The 16,373-nt window shown below is 36.4% G+C and overlaps 1 protein-coding gene and 1 long non-coding RNA gene across 7 annotated transcripts in view; one reads left to right on the forward strand and one right to left on the reverse strand.

The window, feature by feature from the left end:
- Positions 1–11,858, forward strand: part of PNPT1 (polyribonucleotide nucleotidyltransferase 1) — a 45,822-nt gene extending 33,964 nt beyond the window's left edge. For all 4 annotated transcript variants that reach the window (XM_032877736.1, XM_032877738.1, XM_032877737.1 and 1 more), the window contains 10 exons: positions 1,753–1,859; positions 2,302–2,373; positions 2,465–2,528; positions 4,074–4,157; positions 4,471–4,554; positions 5,630–5,736; positions 5,820–5,875; positions 7,984–8,062; positions 10,418–10,465; positions 11,573–11,858. In XM_032877736.1, coding sequence (XP_032733627.1) covers positions 1,753–1,859; positions 2,302–2,373; positions 2,465–2,528; positions 4,074–4,157; positions 4,471–4,554; positions 5,630–5,736; positions 5,820–5,875; positions 7,984–8,062; positions 10,418–10,465; positions 11,573–11,731 — 860 coding nt within the window. In that variant the 3' untranslated portion in view covers positions 11,732–11,858. The remainder of the gene's footprint in view (positions 1–1,752; positions 1,860–2,301; positions 2,374–2,464; positions 2,529–4,073; positions 4,158–4,470; positions 4,555–5,629; positions 5,737–5,819; positions 5,876–7,983; positions 8,063–10,417; positions 10,466–11,572) is intronic.
- The window catches only part of LOC116879487, a 21,791-nt gene continuing 7,093 nt past the window's right edge, over positions 1,676–16,373 (reverse strand). The window contains exons 1-3 of one of the 3 annotated variants that reach the window (XR_004385041.1): positions 11,228–11,318; positions 5,153–5,254; positions 1,676–1,812 (exon numbers count right to left, since the gene is read on the reverse strand). This is a non-coding gene — a long non-coding RNA (uncharacterized LOC116879487). Of the gene's footprint in view, positions 1,813–5,152; positions 5,255–11,227; positions 11,319–12,818; positions 12,938–16,373 lie in introns of those variants that run through there. The other 2 variants (XR_004385043.1, XR_004385042.1) reach the window with 2 other exon arrangements.

Below are 16,373 nucleotides of genomic sequence, written 5' to 3' on the forward strand. Positions count from 1 at the left end.
GACTAAAGGAGTAACAATGGATGTTTTAGTATTTAGAGGAAAGGACAACTTTCTACAGAAATTTAAAGGACAAACTATCAGATCTTTGTGACCATATTAGGAAATGAGGAAAGAAGTATTGATTCTGGATGACTATCTTAGTTGCATTCAACCAAGATAAGAAAAGCAAGACAAAAAGGATTTATTGGGTATGATTACATTTTATATATATGTACATACATATAACATGCTTTGGGGACATTTAGCTGGAAGTGTCCAATAGCCATATTGGCTATACAGCTCTAGAGCTTAGTAGCAAAGAGAAATAGGCAGGAGAGAGAGATTTTTTAGGTCATCAACATTATAGGTTATGGTTAAAAACCAAGAGCATAAGTGAGATTGCTTAGACAATATGAAATGATATCCCCCGCCACAATCCTTTTTAACAGTTAAATTCCAAGTGATAAAACCTTAAATGTTTTGTTAAAAAAAAAAATGAAACATGGAAAATTTTATCAAAATCTTAGGAAAAACCTTGCTAAGCAAAATCCAGGAACCATGATAACATACAACTTTAAAATTCTATACAGGAAAATAAATCACAATAAACAAAGTCAACTGACTAGGAAAATAATATATTTCCTTTAATAGTCTACATTTATATTTAACAAAGATGTACTGCCCATATTGAAAGAGCTTTTATAAATCATTAACAAAAATGATTAACAAACAAGTAGGAAAATGGTAGAAAGCCATGAACAGGCAATTCACAGAAAAAGAAATATAAGGGGTGCCTGGGTAGCTCAGTTGGTTAAGCGTCCAACTCTTGATCTCATCATGGGTCTTGATCTCAGTGTTGTGAGTTCAAGCCCTGCGTTGGGCTCCATAGCTGGGCATGGAGCCTAAATAAATAAATTAATTAAATAAACAGTTTATAAACATTAAAAAAGGTTTAATCTCACTCATAAAAAAAATTAAAAACAATAAGCTATCATTTTTGCCCTTTATATAATAAAGGGCAAAAGATCTGACAGGAATTAACAAAAAAGTAGAGCAGCAGGCACCGTCAAATACAGCTGGTAGAAATATAAAATGCTACACTCTGGAAGGCAGTTTGACAGATTTATAATAAATGTAAACCCACATACCTTTTGACCCAGTAATCCCACTTCTATTATGTGGCTTATAAATCCATTCAGGGAGTACTGAGCAGCCATTCAAAAGAATAAGGTGGAACTTTGTGTGGCATTATGTTGTCGTTATCCAAGGTATGTTATGAAGTGAAAAAAGGCAAGGTGCTGAATAGTGAGCACATTCACTATGCTTCCATAAGTAAAGAGAACAGAAGATTACACTTTGATTCATATTTGGGCACAAATTTTCTGGGAGGATACACACACACAAAAAAACCTACTGATGGCTTTCATGGAGAGGTAAGATGAGGGGTTTAGGCTGGAGGGATTTACCAATAACATGGTTACATTTCCAAAAAAAGAAGATAAACATACCAAAAGTAAAAAGACAAATGGATTCTATTAAGAGTTAAGTGTGCTATTTTTATAGAGATTTTTGTGAGAAAAGTGATTACCTGTTTATTTGTTTTAAGGGGCTTTTTTCATATGCTTAAGAAGAAATGAGGTAGATAGATGACCTTTCCAGCTTGGTTCTGATGATGTCAAATTTAAAAGAGCACTCACATTAAATATCAACAGAATGATAAATACGTGTGTTAGGTTGATGTACACATTACATACAAGCTCTTCTCAATTATAGGAGTTCCAATTTCATCTGCTGTCGCAGGTGTGGCAATAGGATTGGTCACCAAAAACAATTCTGACAAGGGTGAAATAGAAGATTATCGTTTGCTGACAGATATTCTGGCAAGTATATCCATGTTTTCAAATATTCAGTAGTGAAGATGACACCTATTTTATAAGCATTGGATGCTTAGAAGAATAACATTACTTGGTATTACTTATCTTACTTTCCTCCTCTGCATATTAGCCTTGGATTTTATAGGATGTGAGTTAAAATATACAAAAAGCAGTATAAATATCCATAACGGCTCACTTTAGGGGGATCATAAATGGATCCCTGTGCATTTATGGGGGGACAACATGAACTTAAAGTAATTTTCTGATGAAACAGTTCTAACTTAAAAAGCCACAAATTAGAAGCAATAGTTTACTGTAGAAGATACTTCTTTGTGTTTAGTCTTAGAGGACATGGTTTACTTCTCTAGATATTTTTTAAAATTCCTCTATAGTGCCTGGATGAATTTTGTTTTTGTTTAAAACTATATCATTTCTTAAATTCCTTCAGGGAATTGAAGATTACAATGGTGACATGGATTTCAAAATAGCCGGCACCAATAAGGGAATAACCGCCTTACAGGTATTTTAAAACCTATTTTGTTTCACTTTTATAATATTTAAATAATGTCATGAATCAATATTTATATAATTTTTTTACTTTTCCACGTCAGGCTGATATTAAATTACCTGGAATACCAATAAAAATTGTTATGGAGGCCATTCAACAAGCCTCAGGTAAGCTAAGCTAGTGTGCCTGATTCTCTTTCCATCATTTTTCATTTATTCATGACAACTATAATTCCCATTAGGCATATTAAAAATGGGCTTTTTATAAAATACTGTTTTGGAAATGAAATTCCAAACCTTTATGAGAGACCAGAGAAAATTCAATTTTTATAAGTGACTCCCTAAGATAAGATTTATGGAGAAAAGGGACTATAAGTAGAATTGTAAAAGTAATTAGGATATGAAGAGCTTTGATTACTAAGTTAAAGAATTTGGATTTTACTCCATAAAAACTAAGACTACTGCTATATCTTATCACATTTTTTTTATATATAGTTCATCTCTAAACAATGTGTGCTCAAACTGCACGGGTCCACTTATACGTGGATTATTTTTTGGTTTTTGGTTTTTGTGGGTTTTTTTTTTAAGAGTTGGCAACAAAAGCATTTATTTACAGTAGCAAAGCATTTATTTACTATTGCCCATTCCACCAGATGAACTGAAGGCAGCTGACACAGAGGTCATGTCTGCTACACTGAGTATCCTATGAATCCTGTTTAGGCAATTAGCAGCTCCTGGGGATGGGGGGGCCATGACTGGGCAGGGCTGCAGGTTACCCAGTGTGCTGAGAAGGTGTCCCATCAAGCATCCAGGGCTGGCCAGCAGAAGACTGGGCTGAAGTGGAGAAATATGCCCAGAGGGAAGGGGTAGCACTGTATAGGAAGTCCCTGCACTAAGTCCTCTGTGCCTGTGGGGTTGGGAGGGGACCCATTCCCCACTATGGCACCTTGGCCCTGAGGCCTCCTGGAGACCAGGAGACCAGTGGAGACCAGCACACTCACATGTGGCCACAGGTATGAGTGTATGGCCATGGGTCAGTGGTACATGTCCCTGCAGATGAATCAGCATTACTATGCTTCCATGCAACTGTTGCAGCCTGCAGGCCACCCAGGGGTTGCCACTGCTGAGCCTAAGCCACCAGGCTGTGGAACTCTGCCATCCCAGAGCCAGCCCCCTATCCCATGCCTATGCAAATATTTTTCAATAAATATACAGTAATGTAAATATATTTTCTATTCCTTATAGTTTCCTTTTTTTTTTTTTAAGATTTTATTTATTTTTTTGACAGAGATCAAAGCTGGCAGAGAGGCAGGAAGAGAGATGGGGGGGGGGGGAAGCCCACTGAGCAGACAGCCTGATGCGAGGCTTGATCCCAGGACCCTGAGATCATGAGCTGAGCTGAAGGCAGAGGTTTAACCCACTGAGTCACCCAGGTGCCCCTCTTTATGGTTGTCTTAAGGTTGTCTTAACCTTTTCTTTTCTCTAGTTTACTTTATTATAAGAATATCGAGTATAATACATAAACATACAAAATGTGTCACTTAACTGTTTTTTGTCATGAGTAAGGCTTCCAGTCAATAGTAGGCTATTAGTAGTTAAGTTTTGGGGAATAAAAGTTTTACACGAATTTTTGATGCAAGGGTGGACATCCATAATCTCCAGTTGTTCAAGGGTCAACTGTGATTATAGTTTTTATGTTTTTATCTCTTAAAGTGGCAAAGAAGGAGATACTACAGATTATGAACAAAACTATTTCAAAACCTCGAGCATCTAGAAAAGAAAATGGACCTGTTGTAGGTAATGTATTAAAGTTATTATTTATTCTGTCATAAGGTAAACATTAATATATGAAAGTATATTATTATATTTAAATTTCCTTTAACTCCATACACAAAACAAAAATATTTTAAATATTTCTATAAACACTTTAAATTTGGGGAGGTATTTTTAGACATTAGAACTTAGAGATACTTGAGTCAAGTAACTATTTTTGTATTTCCCATGAAATAGTTCTACATGTGCATATGCCAAAAAAAAATTTTTGATCAGATATGTTTTAGGTTCATATATGTATTTGAATTATTTACAGTTTGTCTTTATTACATTTTAGAAACTATTCAGGTTCCATTATCAAAACGGGCAAAATTTGTTGGACCAGGTGGATATCATTTAAAAAAGCTTCAGGCTGAAACAGGTAAGAGTTGTATGATGTTTGGGGGTTTTATTTTTCTAAGTTTTTTAGAGAGGAAGGGGAGAAGGGGGAGGGGGAGAGAGAATCTTAAGCAGGCTCCATGTTCAGCATGGACCTCAACTTGAGGGCTTGATCTCACAAACCTGTATCATGCCCTGAGCCAAAATCAAAAGTCAGACACTTAACCAACTGAGCCACCCAGGTGCCCCAAGTTTGAGGGTTTTAATGATAGGCCCCATAAGTTGCCATTTCATCTCCATTATATTAAAAAAAAAATGTTTGAGATCTGTAAGAACAAGAGAGAAGAATATAATGCTGTCATGTCTTTAAATTTTCTGTATGCCTCTTAATAAATCAGCAGTCATTCTTAACTATATTCAAGAAGGATGACCTAGAATTCATTGATTTCTTTGTGACATTTTAAAATTGGGAACATTTAGAAAAATCTTTAGTTTTTCACTTCAGAGGATTTTGCTGTCATTTTCTATTCTGCTGTTTTTCACTTAGTCTTAGTTAGACTTTTATTTGAAGAGTAGAGTATGTGTAGAAATAGTATGCTTTGTTTTTTCTAGAAGCAATCTTTGAGTTACCTAGTACTTACCAGCTTTGAGGTTATTGAAGGAAGGTGAGAAGCATAGTTGTCTTAGCCAGCGCTTTAGATTGAGAAACTGACATGTCATCCCTCATCCATCTGTTCACTACTCTAGAGTAAGAGAAAGAAAAAGTGAGGAAAAGGTTATAGTATAGAAGCTACTCATAATTAAAAGAGCAAAACCAAATCTTCAAAAATTAGAACTTAAATGTGCTTTCTCCTACCAAACTCTGAGCTCCAAGAACACAGAGACAGTGACTGACTTTTGCTTCCCCAGGTCATAGTACAATGTCAGATACATAGCAGGTGTGCAATGTGTTATATGTTGCTGAATGAATCCCTTCATTCCTAAAGCAATGAGTAAATATAACACAACTCTGCCCAGCTACTTATACGTCAGGCCCTGCTCTCACATCTACTTTGTAAGATGAGACTTCACTAAAGTGAGCAAGTTAACTTTAATATGTTAAATTATCTTTTTAAAAGGAGTAACTGTTAGTCAGGTGGATGAAGAAACATTTTCTGTATTTGCACCAACACCAAGTGCTATGCATGAAGCAAGAGACTTCATTACTGAAATCTGCAAAGATGATGTAAGTATAGATCTTATAATACTTACTTTTTTCTATATTTTTTGCTATATTTATACATCTTATGGCTTATTTTGCACTTACAGCAAGAGCAGCAACTAGAATTTGGAGCAGTGTATACCGCCACAATAACTGAAATCAGGTAATATTAACCAATACACTATGCTGGGGTTTTTTTGTTTGTTTTTTTTGTTTGTTTTTTTAAGATTTTATTTATTTATTTGACAGATCACAAGTAGGCAGAGAGGCAGGCGGGGGCGGGGGTTGGGGGAGCAGGCTCCCCACCTAGCAGAGAGCCCGATGCAGGACCCGATCCCAGGACCCTGGGATCATGACCTGAGCCAGTGGCAGAGGCTTTAACCCACTGAGCCACGAGGTGCCCCCACTATGCTGGTTTTTATAAGATTTATATTATAAGCACATGTTACCTTCGCATTTGCATTATATACGTTGAAAATGTTAGGTATTTAGATTTTATGTCAATTACCTGCCATAAATTATTTTTAAGGTATAATTTATTTTCTATGCCAGTTTGTTGATTTTCAATAACAATTCTGTGATTATAATTGTACTAATAGATTCTTCTAAGTGAATTGTTTCCTTGAACCAAATTTCCCACCACTTAAATTTTCCCAATAAACAGTAAAACAGGCCCAAATAGACCTAGCAGTATTCCTTTTTCTTTTTCTAGTAGTTTCATGTTTGTTTGTTTTAAAGATAGTACTATTTAATGCCTAAGGAGCACATTTCTTTAAATGTCAATTTCAACTTCAAAGTATTTTTTATCAGCTAAAAAGACTGATTTTGGGGGGATGAGAAAATCCCCTCCCCTTTTTAAAAAAATATTTTGTTTATTTATTTGAGAGAGAAAGGTAGCAAGAGAAAGCACAAGCAGGGAAGAGAGGGAGAAACAGACTCCCCACGAACAGGGAGCCCAATGCGGGGCTCAATGCCAGAGGACCCTGCGATCATAACCTGAGCCAAAAGCAGACACTTAATAGACTGAGCCACTCAGGCACCCCTGAAAAATGCCCTTCTTAAGGAAAAAAATACATATATATATCAGATGTAGCCTGGGTGTTCAGAGCTATTTGAAATGAATAACAAAAGCCAATGGAATAATTTGTTTAATATCACAGGTGAAAAACTGAGAGATGGGATGGCTTATTTTAGTAGACTAGTTAAAAAAAGACAGATTTTGGGGGCACCTGGGTGGCTCAGTGGGTTAAAGCCTCTGCCTTCAGCTCGGGTCGTGATCCCAGGGTCCTGGGATGGAGCCCCGCATCGGGCTCCCTGCTCAGCGGGGAGCCTACTTCCTCCTCTCTCTCCCTCTCTCTCTCTGCCTGCCTCTCTGCCTGCTTGTGATCTCTGTCAAATAAATAAATAAAATCTTTAAAAAAAAAAAATTAAAAAAAGACAGATTTTGTAATGAAATAAATACCTTATTTTATCTAGCCCCCTTCCTTAAACCATTATTTAATAGGTTGATGATTCATCTACACTACTTTAAAATATTTAATGTTGTTTATCCCTCTCCTCCCCATTCATGCTCTCTCTCATTCTCTCTCTCAAATAAAATCTTTAAAAAAATAAATAATTAATGTCATTTCAAAATGGGGAAATAGAGAATTATAGAAGAGTATATAGTTTAAAAGCTTGTCATTAACACAATTTTCCTTTATCTCTTCTCTGTCCTTTCATTTACAAGTATCTAAATAACAGGGTGTAGGAGCTGGGTGGCTCAGACCATCTGCCTTCAGCTCAGGTCATGACCTGGGATCGAGCTCCTTGTCACACTCACTGCTCTTCAAGGGAGTCTGATTCTCCCTCTCCCTTCCCCTGCTCATGCTCTCTCACTCTCTCAAATAAATTTTTTTTTAAAAGATTTTATTTATTTATTTGACAGAGATCACAAGTAGGCAGAAAGGCAGGCAGAGAGAGGGGGAAGCAGGCTCCCCACTGAGTAGACAGCCTGATGCAGGCCTCGATCCCAGGACCCTGAGATCATGACCTGAGCTGAAGGCAGAGGCTTTAACCCACTGAGCCACCTAGGTGCCCCATAAATAAAATATTTTTTAAAAAATGTAAATCCAAGGTGTATGTTCAATTGAAAAAATAAGTTTCTCTTTTAGATAATCCTTTTTACAATTGTGTGTGTTTACTTTGTTCTCCAATGGATACATAATCAGTTTGATTATGAGTAGATACTCAGATACTGTTTTAATCGGGCTTATTTCTTTTCCTTCTCAGAGACACTGGAGTGATGGTTAAATTATATCCAAATATGACTGCAGTACTACTCCATAACACACAACTTGATCAACGAAAGGTAAAAACAAAACAATATGTTTAAAACTACCTTAAAATCATCATAGTGAAATTACCTGGGTTGTTGAGAATTGTGCACTTTGTCCACTACTAGCCTAAATATAAAAAGCTGAAAATGACAGCAATGTTGCTGACAGAAGGTTTTTACACTATTTAACAGGTATTTATGTTTGTCCTTGTATCATGGAATAGAAACATTCTTGAGTTAACACATCTGGAGTTAACATATAACAGTTTCTTTTTAAAAATACCTAGCTATAGCCCTGTCTTCCCAACTTTCTTGGCCAACTAAGCATGGTAAGATAAAACTAAAAATATGAAACTATTCAAGAAAACTATAGGTGCAGAGGATAATAGGAATGTTTAGTTTACCAAATATTGAAATATAAAGCTATACAGAATAAAACAGTGTATTACTGACCTAGAATTAGACAATTTATACAACAGAAAATAGAGACCAGAAATTATCCAGTTATATAAATGGGAATATAATATATACTAAAAGTTGCATTTTCAGTCTGAAGAAACAAAGATTATTTAATACATTGTATTGGAATAGCTGGTTTTCATAAAGCAGAATGTCTCGTTTTATTTATTTTAGAAAGATTTATTTTAGAGAAAGAACCCAAGAGCTTGAGTGAGGGGAGGGGCAGAGGGAGAGAATCTCAGACTTCCTTGCTGAGTGCAGAGCACCATGCAGGGCTCTTTCTTACAATCCTGAGATCATGAACTGAGGTGAAATCAAGATTCAGATGCTTAACTGACTGAGCCACCCAGGTGCTCCTGATGTCATTTTAAAATACACGGCAAAATTACAATTAAGGTGAAAGGCAAGTACCAACTCAGGGGAAAAAGATGTATATAAAAAATGAGAGAGGCTTCATATGCACAGGGTTTATATGGATCAGTAAGAAAGGTCAATATCAACAGCAATTTTTTTAAATTAAAGATTTTAAATTAAAGATTTTAAAATAAAGATTTGTATATTACTTGTTTTTATTTTAGACAGAGAGCATGGGTGAGCAGGGGTTGGAACAGAGGGAGAGGGAAAGAATCTCTAGCAGACTCCACACTGAGAGCAGAGCCCAAAACAGGGTTTGATCTCATGATGCTGGCATCATGGCCTGAGATGAATTCAAGAGTTAGATGCTTAACCCACCAAGTCTTCCAGGCACTCCAACAGCAGTTTTGTTTTGTTTTAAGATTTTACTTATTTGACAGAGAGATCACAAGTAGGCAGAGAGGAAGACAGGGGGGTGGGGGGGGGGGAAGCAGTCTCCCCTGCTGAGCAGAGAGCCCGATGCAGATCCCAGGACCCTAAGATCATGACCCGAACAGAAGGCAGAGGCCCAACCCACTGAGCCACCCAGGCGCCCCAACAGTTTTTTTTTAATACAAATAAAACTAAGTTATCATTTTTCAACTTTCAGACAGTTGAAAATCCTCAATGTGGGTGAAAATATGGAAGAAAAAAATGGACATTCTCATACACTTGAGATACTGTTTTAGGAATGTAAATTGGGACAGACTTTTTGGAGAGTGTTTGATAAATGTGTATGAGTACCTTTGGCCCTAGAAGTTCAACATTAGGACTTTATTCTGAAAGGATAATTTGAGTAACTACATAATTGTTGCAACACTGTAGTTACCTACAGAAAGTTGAAAAAAATAGTACACTGAACATCCACACACCTTACATCTAGATTCAGTAATTATTAACATTTGCAATACCAGAATTTAAGGGGCACCTGGGTAGCTCAGTCAGTTAGACATCTGCCTTTAGCTGTGGTCATGATCTCAGGTCTGTGACCGAGCCCTACATTGGGCTCTCTGCACCACAGTGAGTCTGCTTCTCCCTCTCTGCCCTACAGGTACTCTCACGCTTGCGTGTGCTCGTTCTTGCTCCCCTCCCCAAGTAAATAAAGTCTTAAAAAAAAATACTGGAATTTAAAACGAATTAAATGACCACCTTTAGGGGATCAGTTAAACAAATTATATAGTTTGAACATTCTACTGTTTCATTTGTTGATATAAAAGGATATCCTGAACATATTATTGAATGAAAAATCAACGTATTAGAAAACAACAAGCTCAATAAGGTCCATTTTTATAAATGGAGTACATACTAAGTAGACATTTGAAGGGATACTTGTTAAGAGTATCAGCAGTAGTTATCTAAAAAGTAGAGAGCTTTGGATGATTTTTGCTCTCACTAGAATGTGTATTTTAAGCCTTTGTAATCAATAGATTTTATAATCAGAAAAACACTAAAACTTTCCACTTAAAAAAATGTGTACTGCTATGGATATTAAGAAATTATGCATAGCAACGAACAAATGAACATGTTCTCTTTTAGATTAAACATCCCACCGCCCTTGGATTAGAAGTTGGCCAAGAAATTCAGGTACTTGTATTCAACTTTTTAGCCTTAAAAGTTGTAAACTGTATTCCAAGTTTCAAAAAAATTTTTTTTTCCAAAAAGCTGAAAGAATCAAATCAACATCTGTGATTTGTATTATGTGCTGTGCTTTTTTAACTTTAGGTTTGTTTTTAAACAGACTAAGGATTTAAGGTGTAATTCTTCCCCTTAGGGAGCTTGCAGTTTAGTTCGAACAGTAGTCCCCCCACTTTAGAGCTTTTAAAAATGCATGAGGCCAGTAATAGCTATGCAGTGATGTGCAGATAGGACAGAAGAACTCTGAACACGTAACTCTGTTAAAAGCCTTGAATGACATATTTGAGTTGAGACTTCAATTGGTTCATAGCTAAAAATTTTTGAGTTTAAAGAAAGCCATGTTGTTTGACCTTTTTATAGTTTTTTATGAATGTATAAAGGAAGTCATTGCCAGTCTGGTGTGGTTTGGTTTCTGTTTTACTTGTCCATACCACATTTTGTTCCAGCTATACCTATTACCCATGACTTGAGTAACCAAGGCTTCTAGTTTATTCCTAATCTGTAGTCCATTGTTCAAGGAGCTTCTAGGGAAGAGTAAGAACTAAGACCCAGTATCTGTATAAGGTTGTGTTTTTGCATGAGAAGGGACTTTAAAACTGCCGCATTTCCCCCAACTTGTGTTGTATAAAGTCAAGCCAAATAATCTCGTTTGATAGTCCTTTGGGGGATAGTGTGAATGACCTAACCATAATCCTGTATAGTTTATCATACCGTTAGGCTCAGAAAGCCCTTGTCTAGAATCATTCACCATGGCTTTCACTGTTCTTCCAGTATAGGGACCTGGCCCAGAGAAAATAAGAAAGCACAGTTGAGTCTAACAGAGGATTTTAATAGAGCAACTAAATGCCCGTCTCTTTTCTTTTTCTTATAAGGGCTACTTAACCAAATTATATTTATTAGTATATACCTCTACTTAGTACTAAGCTGTGCTTTCAGGAAAGTAAAAACATTACTTATTGGGTTTTTTTTGCACCATATAAATGTAAGTATCTTCTAATTTGGATGTTAATCATTGTACTATGTAACTGTAAAGGTAAATTGGCTTCTTTAATACAGGTGAAATACTTTGGGCGTGATCCAGCTGACGGAAGAATGAGACTTTCTCGTAAAGTGCTACAGTCTCCAGCTACAAGTGTTGTCAAAACTCTAAATGACAGAAGCAGTATTGTAATGGGAGAATCTATTTCACAGTCATCATCTAATTCCACCCAGTGATTTTTTTTTTTAAAGAGAATTCTAGAGTAATACTCTGTAGAGTAAAATTTCAATACTATCTTCTAATGTGTAGATTTATATATAGTATAAATATATCCTAATGATTTGTATTAAAATGCACATTTTATGTGGTCTATTTTTTTATTTCAAGAGTTACCTATATTCTTATTTTTTACATTACAAATCAATAAATATTATTAAAACTAAACCACTTATACATCTTTAAAAAGATTGCCCTTTAATTCCTATAATTCTGAAATACCTTAAAACCTCAGATATAATAGATCCCATTTGTTACCATAATGGATCTCTTCCTACCTTCTTTATTGTCTTTGTATACAGTAGAGACAATTTACATTAGTCATCTAATGGCTCACCTCTGCACAAGAGCAGTATTTGGCTACCTGTCTTACAAACTGGGATTTGCCATATCAAAGCCATTTTCTTTAGTACAGATCTGTTTTTAATGATATACCACCTTTCAAATTGGTCACAAAGCCATAAATGTAGTGGAATAAATATTATAAATGGGATCCTAACTAGAATGAGGGAGTACATTTTTCAAATTTAGAAAATAAAATTGTTTAGAAAATATAGAAAAATCATTTACTTATCAAATAGAGTAAATGTTGCAAATGTATGGATGTTCTTAGTATAAAGGATGGAAAAAATCATGATTTTCAGTTAATGTTTGAAAAAGTTCTATATAGAGGCTGTTGACGTAATTATTAGTAATAGCTATAAGATGTTCATTTTAATGATATATTACATAATTCCACCAAAAAATGGCTAATGGAAGTCCTAATTTAGAATATGCAATCCTGTTAGAAATCTGATAAAATGTTTGTATATTCATGACTCATAAATAGTTTGTAAAATATTAACAATTTAGTCGGTCAAATATTTTTTTAAATATGTATATTTTTAAGTCAGTAAACCCCGATTTTATAAATAGTGTGTAAAATAGTGTGGCAGGCACATTTTCTGAAATACTGAAGATTAACTGAAAATGACATTAAATATAAACTATATACTTTGTACATTTGGTTTTTCTCTAATAGTGACAAAAATCTTCATTCTCACCTACCTTCTGTTTAAGACATAAGCTTTAGGGTGCCTGAGTGGCTCAGTATAAGTGTCCAACCCTTGATTTCAGAGTCATGATTTCAAGCCCTGCATTGGGTTCCCCACTGGGCATAGAATCTACTTAAAAAAAAAAAAAAAAAAGACAAGCTTTAATGGTAGCATTTCAAAATTGTAATTTATGTTTTTCTTAAGTTTTTTCTTTTTCAAATGGCCTCCCAACTACTACTGGGACAAAAATGAAGCTACTTTTTAAATTCTAGAGACCAGTGGTTCCACAAAGTGACAATATAACCCACTAACCACAAACCACCAAAAAGATTCCATTTCCACTTAAACCAAGATCCCACACTTTATGTCTGAACTTATATTATTTTTATCTTCATTCAAATCTTGGTAGTTTCCCTACTCTCCATAAAGTACTTCTAAAAGTGCAATTATATGCTAAAAACAACACAAATAAAACTGAAATGCCATCTTTGGTAGTGCAGTGTGGGTACTTACAAAACTTTTTCCTTCATATTCTTTATTATTGACACTCCCCTGCCCATGAATTACAGTTTTTATGCAATAATTTTTTCATCTCTTACAGGATATTTTGTATTTCTAGATCAAAGATGTAGTATTGTAAATATCAGTATCTTTCTTAGTTCAGTTCTGCCAAGCTTAGTACTCATTAATTCAATACTTATTATGTTCCACACACTATAATGTGTGCAAGGAATGCATTGGTAAACAAAACAGATCAAGTTCCAATGTTCACATTCTAGTGGATGGAAACTAATAGTAAAGTATATAACATGTCAGGTGGTAGTAGTTTTTTTAAAGAAAAACAACAGGGTGGGTAAAATTTTAGCAAATTTTATTAAAGAACACATGTCAAGAGAAGGGTACCAACATAAGCTAAAGCAATTGGTGGGGGAGGGGTGGGAGATGGTAGAATGATCACAGGGCCATGAATTTATTTCACAGAAGCCAAGTCACACTCCCTGTGGCTGACTGGCGCCATGACAGTACATCATTATGAACAAAGGCGTTCTTGCTCTACCCTTTGCTTTGGAGTCTCTTGACCTCTCATTTCTATTTTACATACAACAGCATATTCTTACCTGCGAATGTTAATATACTGATTGATTTCTGGATGTTGACCATACTTACATCCCTGAGATAAATCAACCTTAATCATGGTATATGATCCTTTTAATATACTGTTGAATTTGGTTTGCTAATATTTTGTTGAAGACTCTTGCATCTATGTTCATCAGGGTTATTGGCCTGGATTCTTCTCTGTGGTGTCCTTGTCTGAGAAGGATAGGTATTACATCTTCAGATGTTTGGTAAAATTCACCAGTGAAGCCATCCGGTCCTGGACTTGTTTGTTGGGAGGTTTCTGGCTACTCATTCAATCTCCTTGCTAGCAACTGGCTTATTCACATTTTCTATTTCCTCTAGAGTCAGTCTTGGAAAATCATAAGTTTCTAGGAATTTTTCCATTTCTTCCAGATTGTCCAGTTTGTTGGCATATAATTGTTAGTAGTGGTCTGTTAGGATCTTTTGTGTTTCCACAGTATCAGTTATAACTTCTCTTTCATTTTTTATTTATTTGAGCCCTGTCTTTTTTTTTTTTGAGCCCTGTCTTTTTAAATCAGTGAGCCTACCTAAAGATTCATCAGTTTTGCTTATCTTTTCAAAAAAACCAACTCTTCATTTCACTGACCCTTACTGTTATCTTTCTAGTCTCTATTTATTTCCACCCTGATCTTTATTATTTTCCCCCTTCTACTAACTTTGGGCTTTATTTCTTCTTTTTCTAGTTCTTTTAGGAATAGAGTAAGCCAGATCCACAGGCAGCAGCTTTCAAAGTATGTAAGTATATAGTCTTATGTAAATATATAGTCTTATGATTACAGAATCATAAACCCTGCTGACTTTGAGACCAGGAAATCTGGAGTTAATCCCCAGGGTGACAACTGGAAAACTCTTGCTTTAGGCATATATAAGCTCCTTTCTGGGAGGCATCCGTGAACTGTTATATGGCCACGGGAGAGCACTAATATGGTTATCTCCCTGCCCATCTTATCTGGGGGCACCTATGTAGCCTATGAATATATGGCAAACCTGAATCCTGCCTGCCCCTCAGGTTGAAACTCAAGGAGAAGAAAATACACCTTTTTCAAATGAACTCTAGGGGTATGTTTTAGTCAGCTGGTTGTGCGGTGCCCTTGGGGGTGATAACCTGTGAAGAACTGAATATTTTAGGCCCAGGGAGTCCAAAACAATCCCCACTGGCCACCAGCGCCAGGTGCTCAAACGGTGGCCCTTGTGTAGACTGCACATGCCCACTGGCTGGCAGGGTAGACCATGGGGGCAGGGCACTCAGCAGGAGGAGGGTAGACCTGGGTTGTGGGGGGGGCAGGACACTTCTTCCTGAGCTAGCAGGCTGGGTGGGGGTGGGGAGTGTACAAAATAGTGTTTGCCAGCATCTCTGTCCCCAGAGAGTCCCAAGGGGTTCCTGTCTCTGGCAGATGCTATAAGATTAGCAAATGCATTTCCTCAGCATATGGTCTAGGTGTCTTTGAGACTTACTTTTGTGCTGGGTCCTGGGATGAGTGGGTCTGTGTGTGAGTCCTTTAATAGTGGATTTTCCATTCCCTAAAGCCCTATAGTTGTTAAGCCCTATTGATTTTCAAGGCCAGGTGCTCATCTCTCTGATGTAGTCCCAAAGGGCCGAGATACCTGCTATGGAGCACAAATCCCTCGCTTCTTGCGGGGGACAAGCCCTGTGTTATGAGATTCCTCCCAGATGTTGGTCTTTATGCTTAGGGTGGGATTTTTGAAAGACCATGTATTGCCTCTCCTACCCATCTCAATGTGGCCCTTTTGTCCTTTGTTGTAGAGGTGCTATTTGGCTAGCTTTTGGGTCCTTTTCATAGAGAACTGTTTCATACATAGCTGTAGTTGTATTCATGGGAGGATGTTGAGTTTAGGATCCCTTATATGTTACCATCTTGAATGTCCTCCTGATAAATTGTCTTAATAAAATATTGACAAAAGCTATTAGGACCAAGTAAGTAGATCTATGGAAATGCAAGAATGGTAAGAATAAGAATATAATTCATTATAAGTATTTTACAAGAGGAAAACTGTTTGATCACCAGATACAGAAGAGGCAATTATAAAATTTCCAAGAATTTTCAAAATATTAGAAATGTCCTTAACTCAGTAAGTGGGATCTATCAGAAATTAAGAACTTGTATAAAACACTGGTAACATTGCCATTAAAGTCAGGAACAAAACAAGAATCACCACTATTACTCTCATCAGTTTTCTCAGGTTCTAACCAACAAGATAAGATTAAAAAGAGGTTGAGTAGGGGCGCCTGGGTGGCTCAGTGGGTTAAGCCTCTGCTTCAGCTCACATCATGATCTCAGGGTCCTGGGATTGAGCCTGCATGGGGCTCTCTGCTCAGCAGGGAGCCTGCTACCTCCATCCCCCTCTGCCTGTCTCTGCCTATTTGTGATCTCTCTGTCAAATAAATAAATAAAATCTTTAAAAAAAA

The sequence above is a fragment of the Lontra canadensis genome, unplaced genomic scaffold, assembly GCF_010015895.1.
Source record: "Lontra canadensis isolate GAN:19392208 unplaced genomic scaffold, GSC_riverotter_1.0 scaffold61, whole genome shotgun sequence".
NCBI lineage: Eukaryota > Metazoa > Chordata > Mammalia > Carnivora > Mustelidae > Lontra > Lontra canadensis.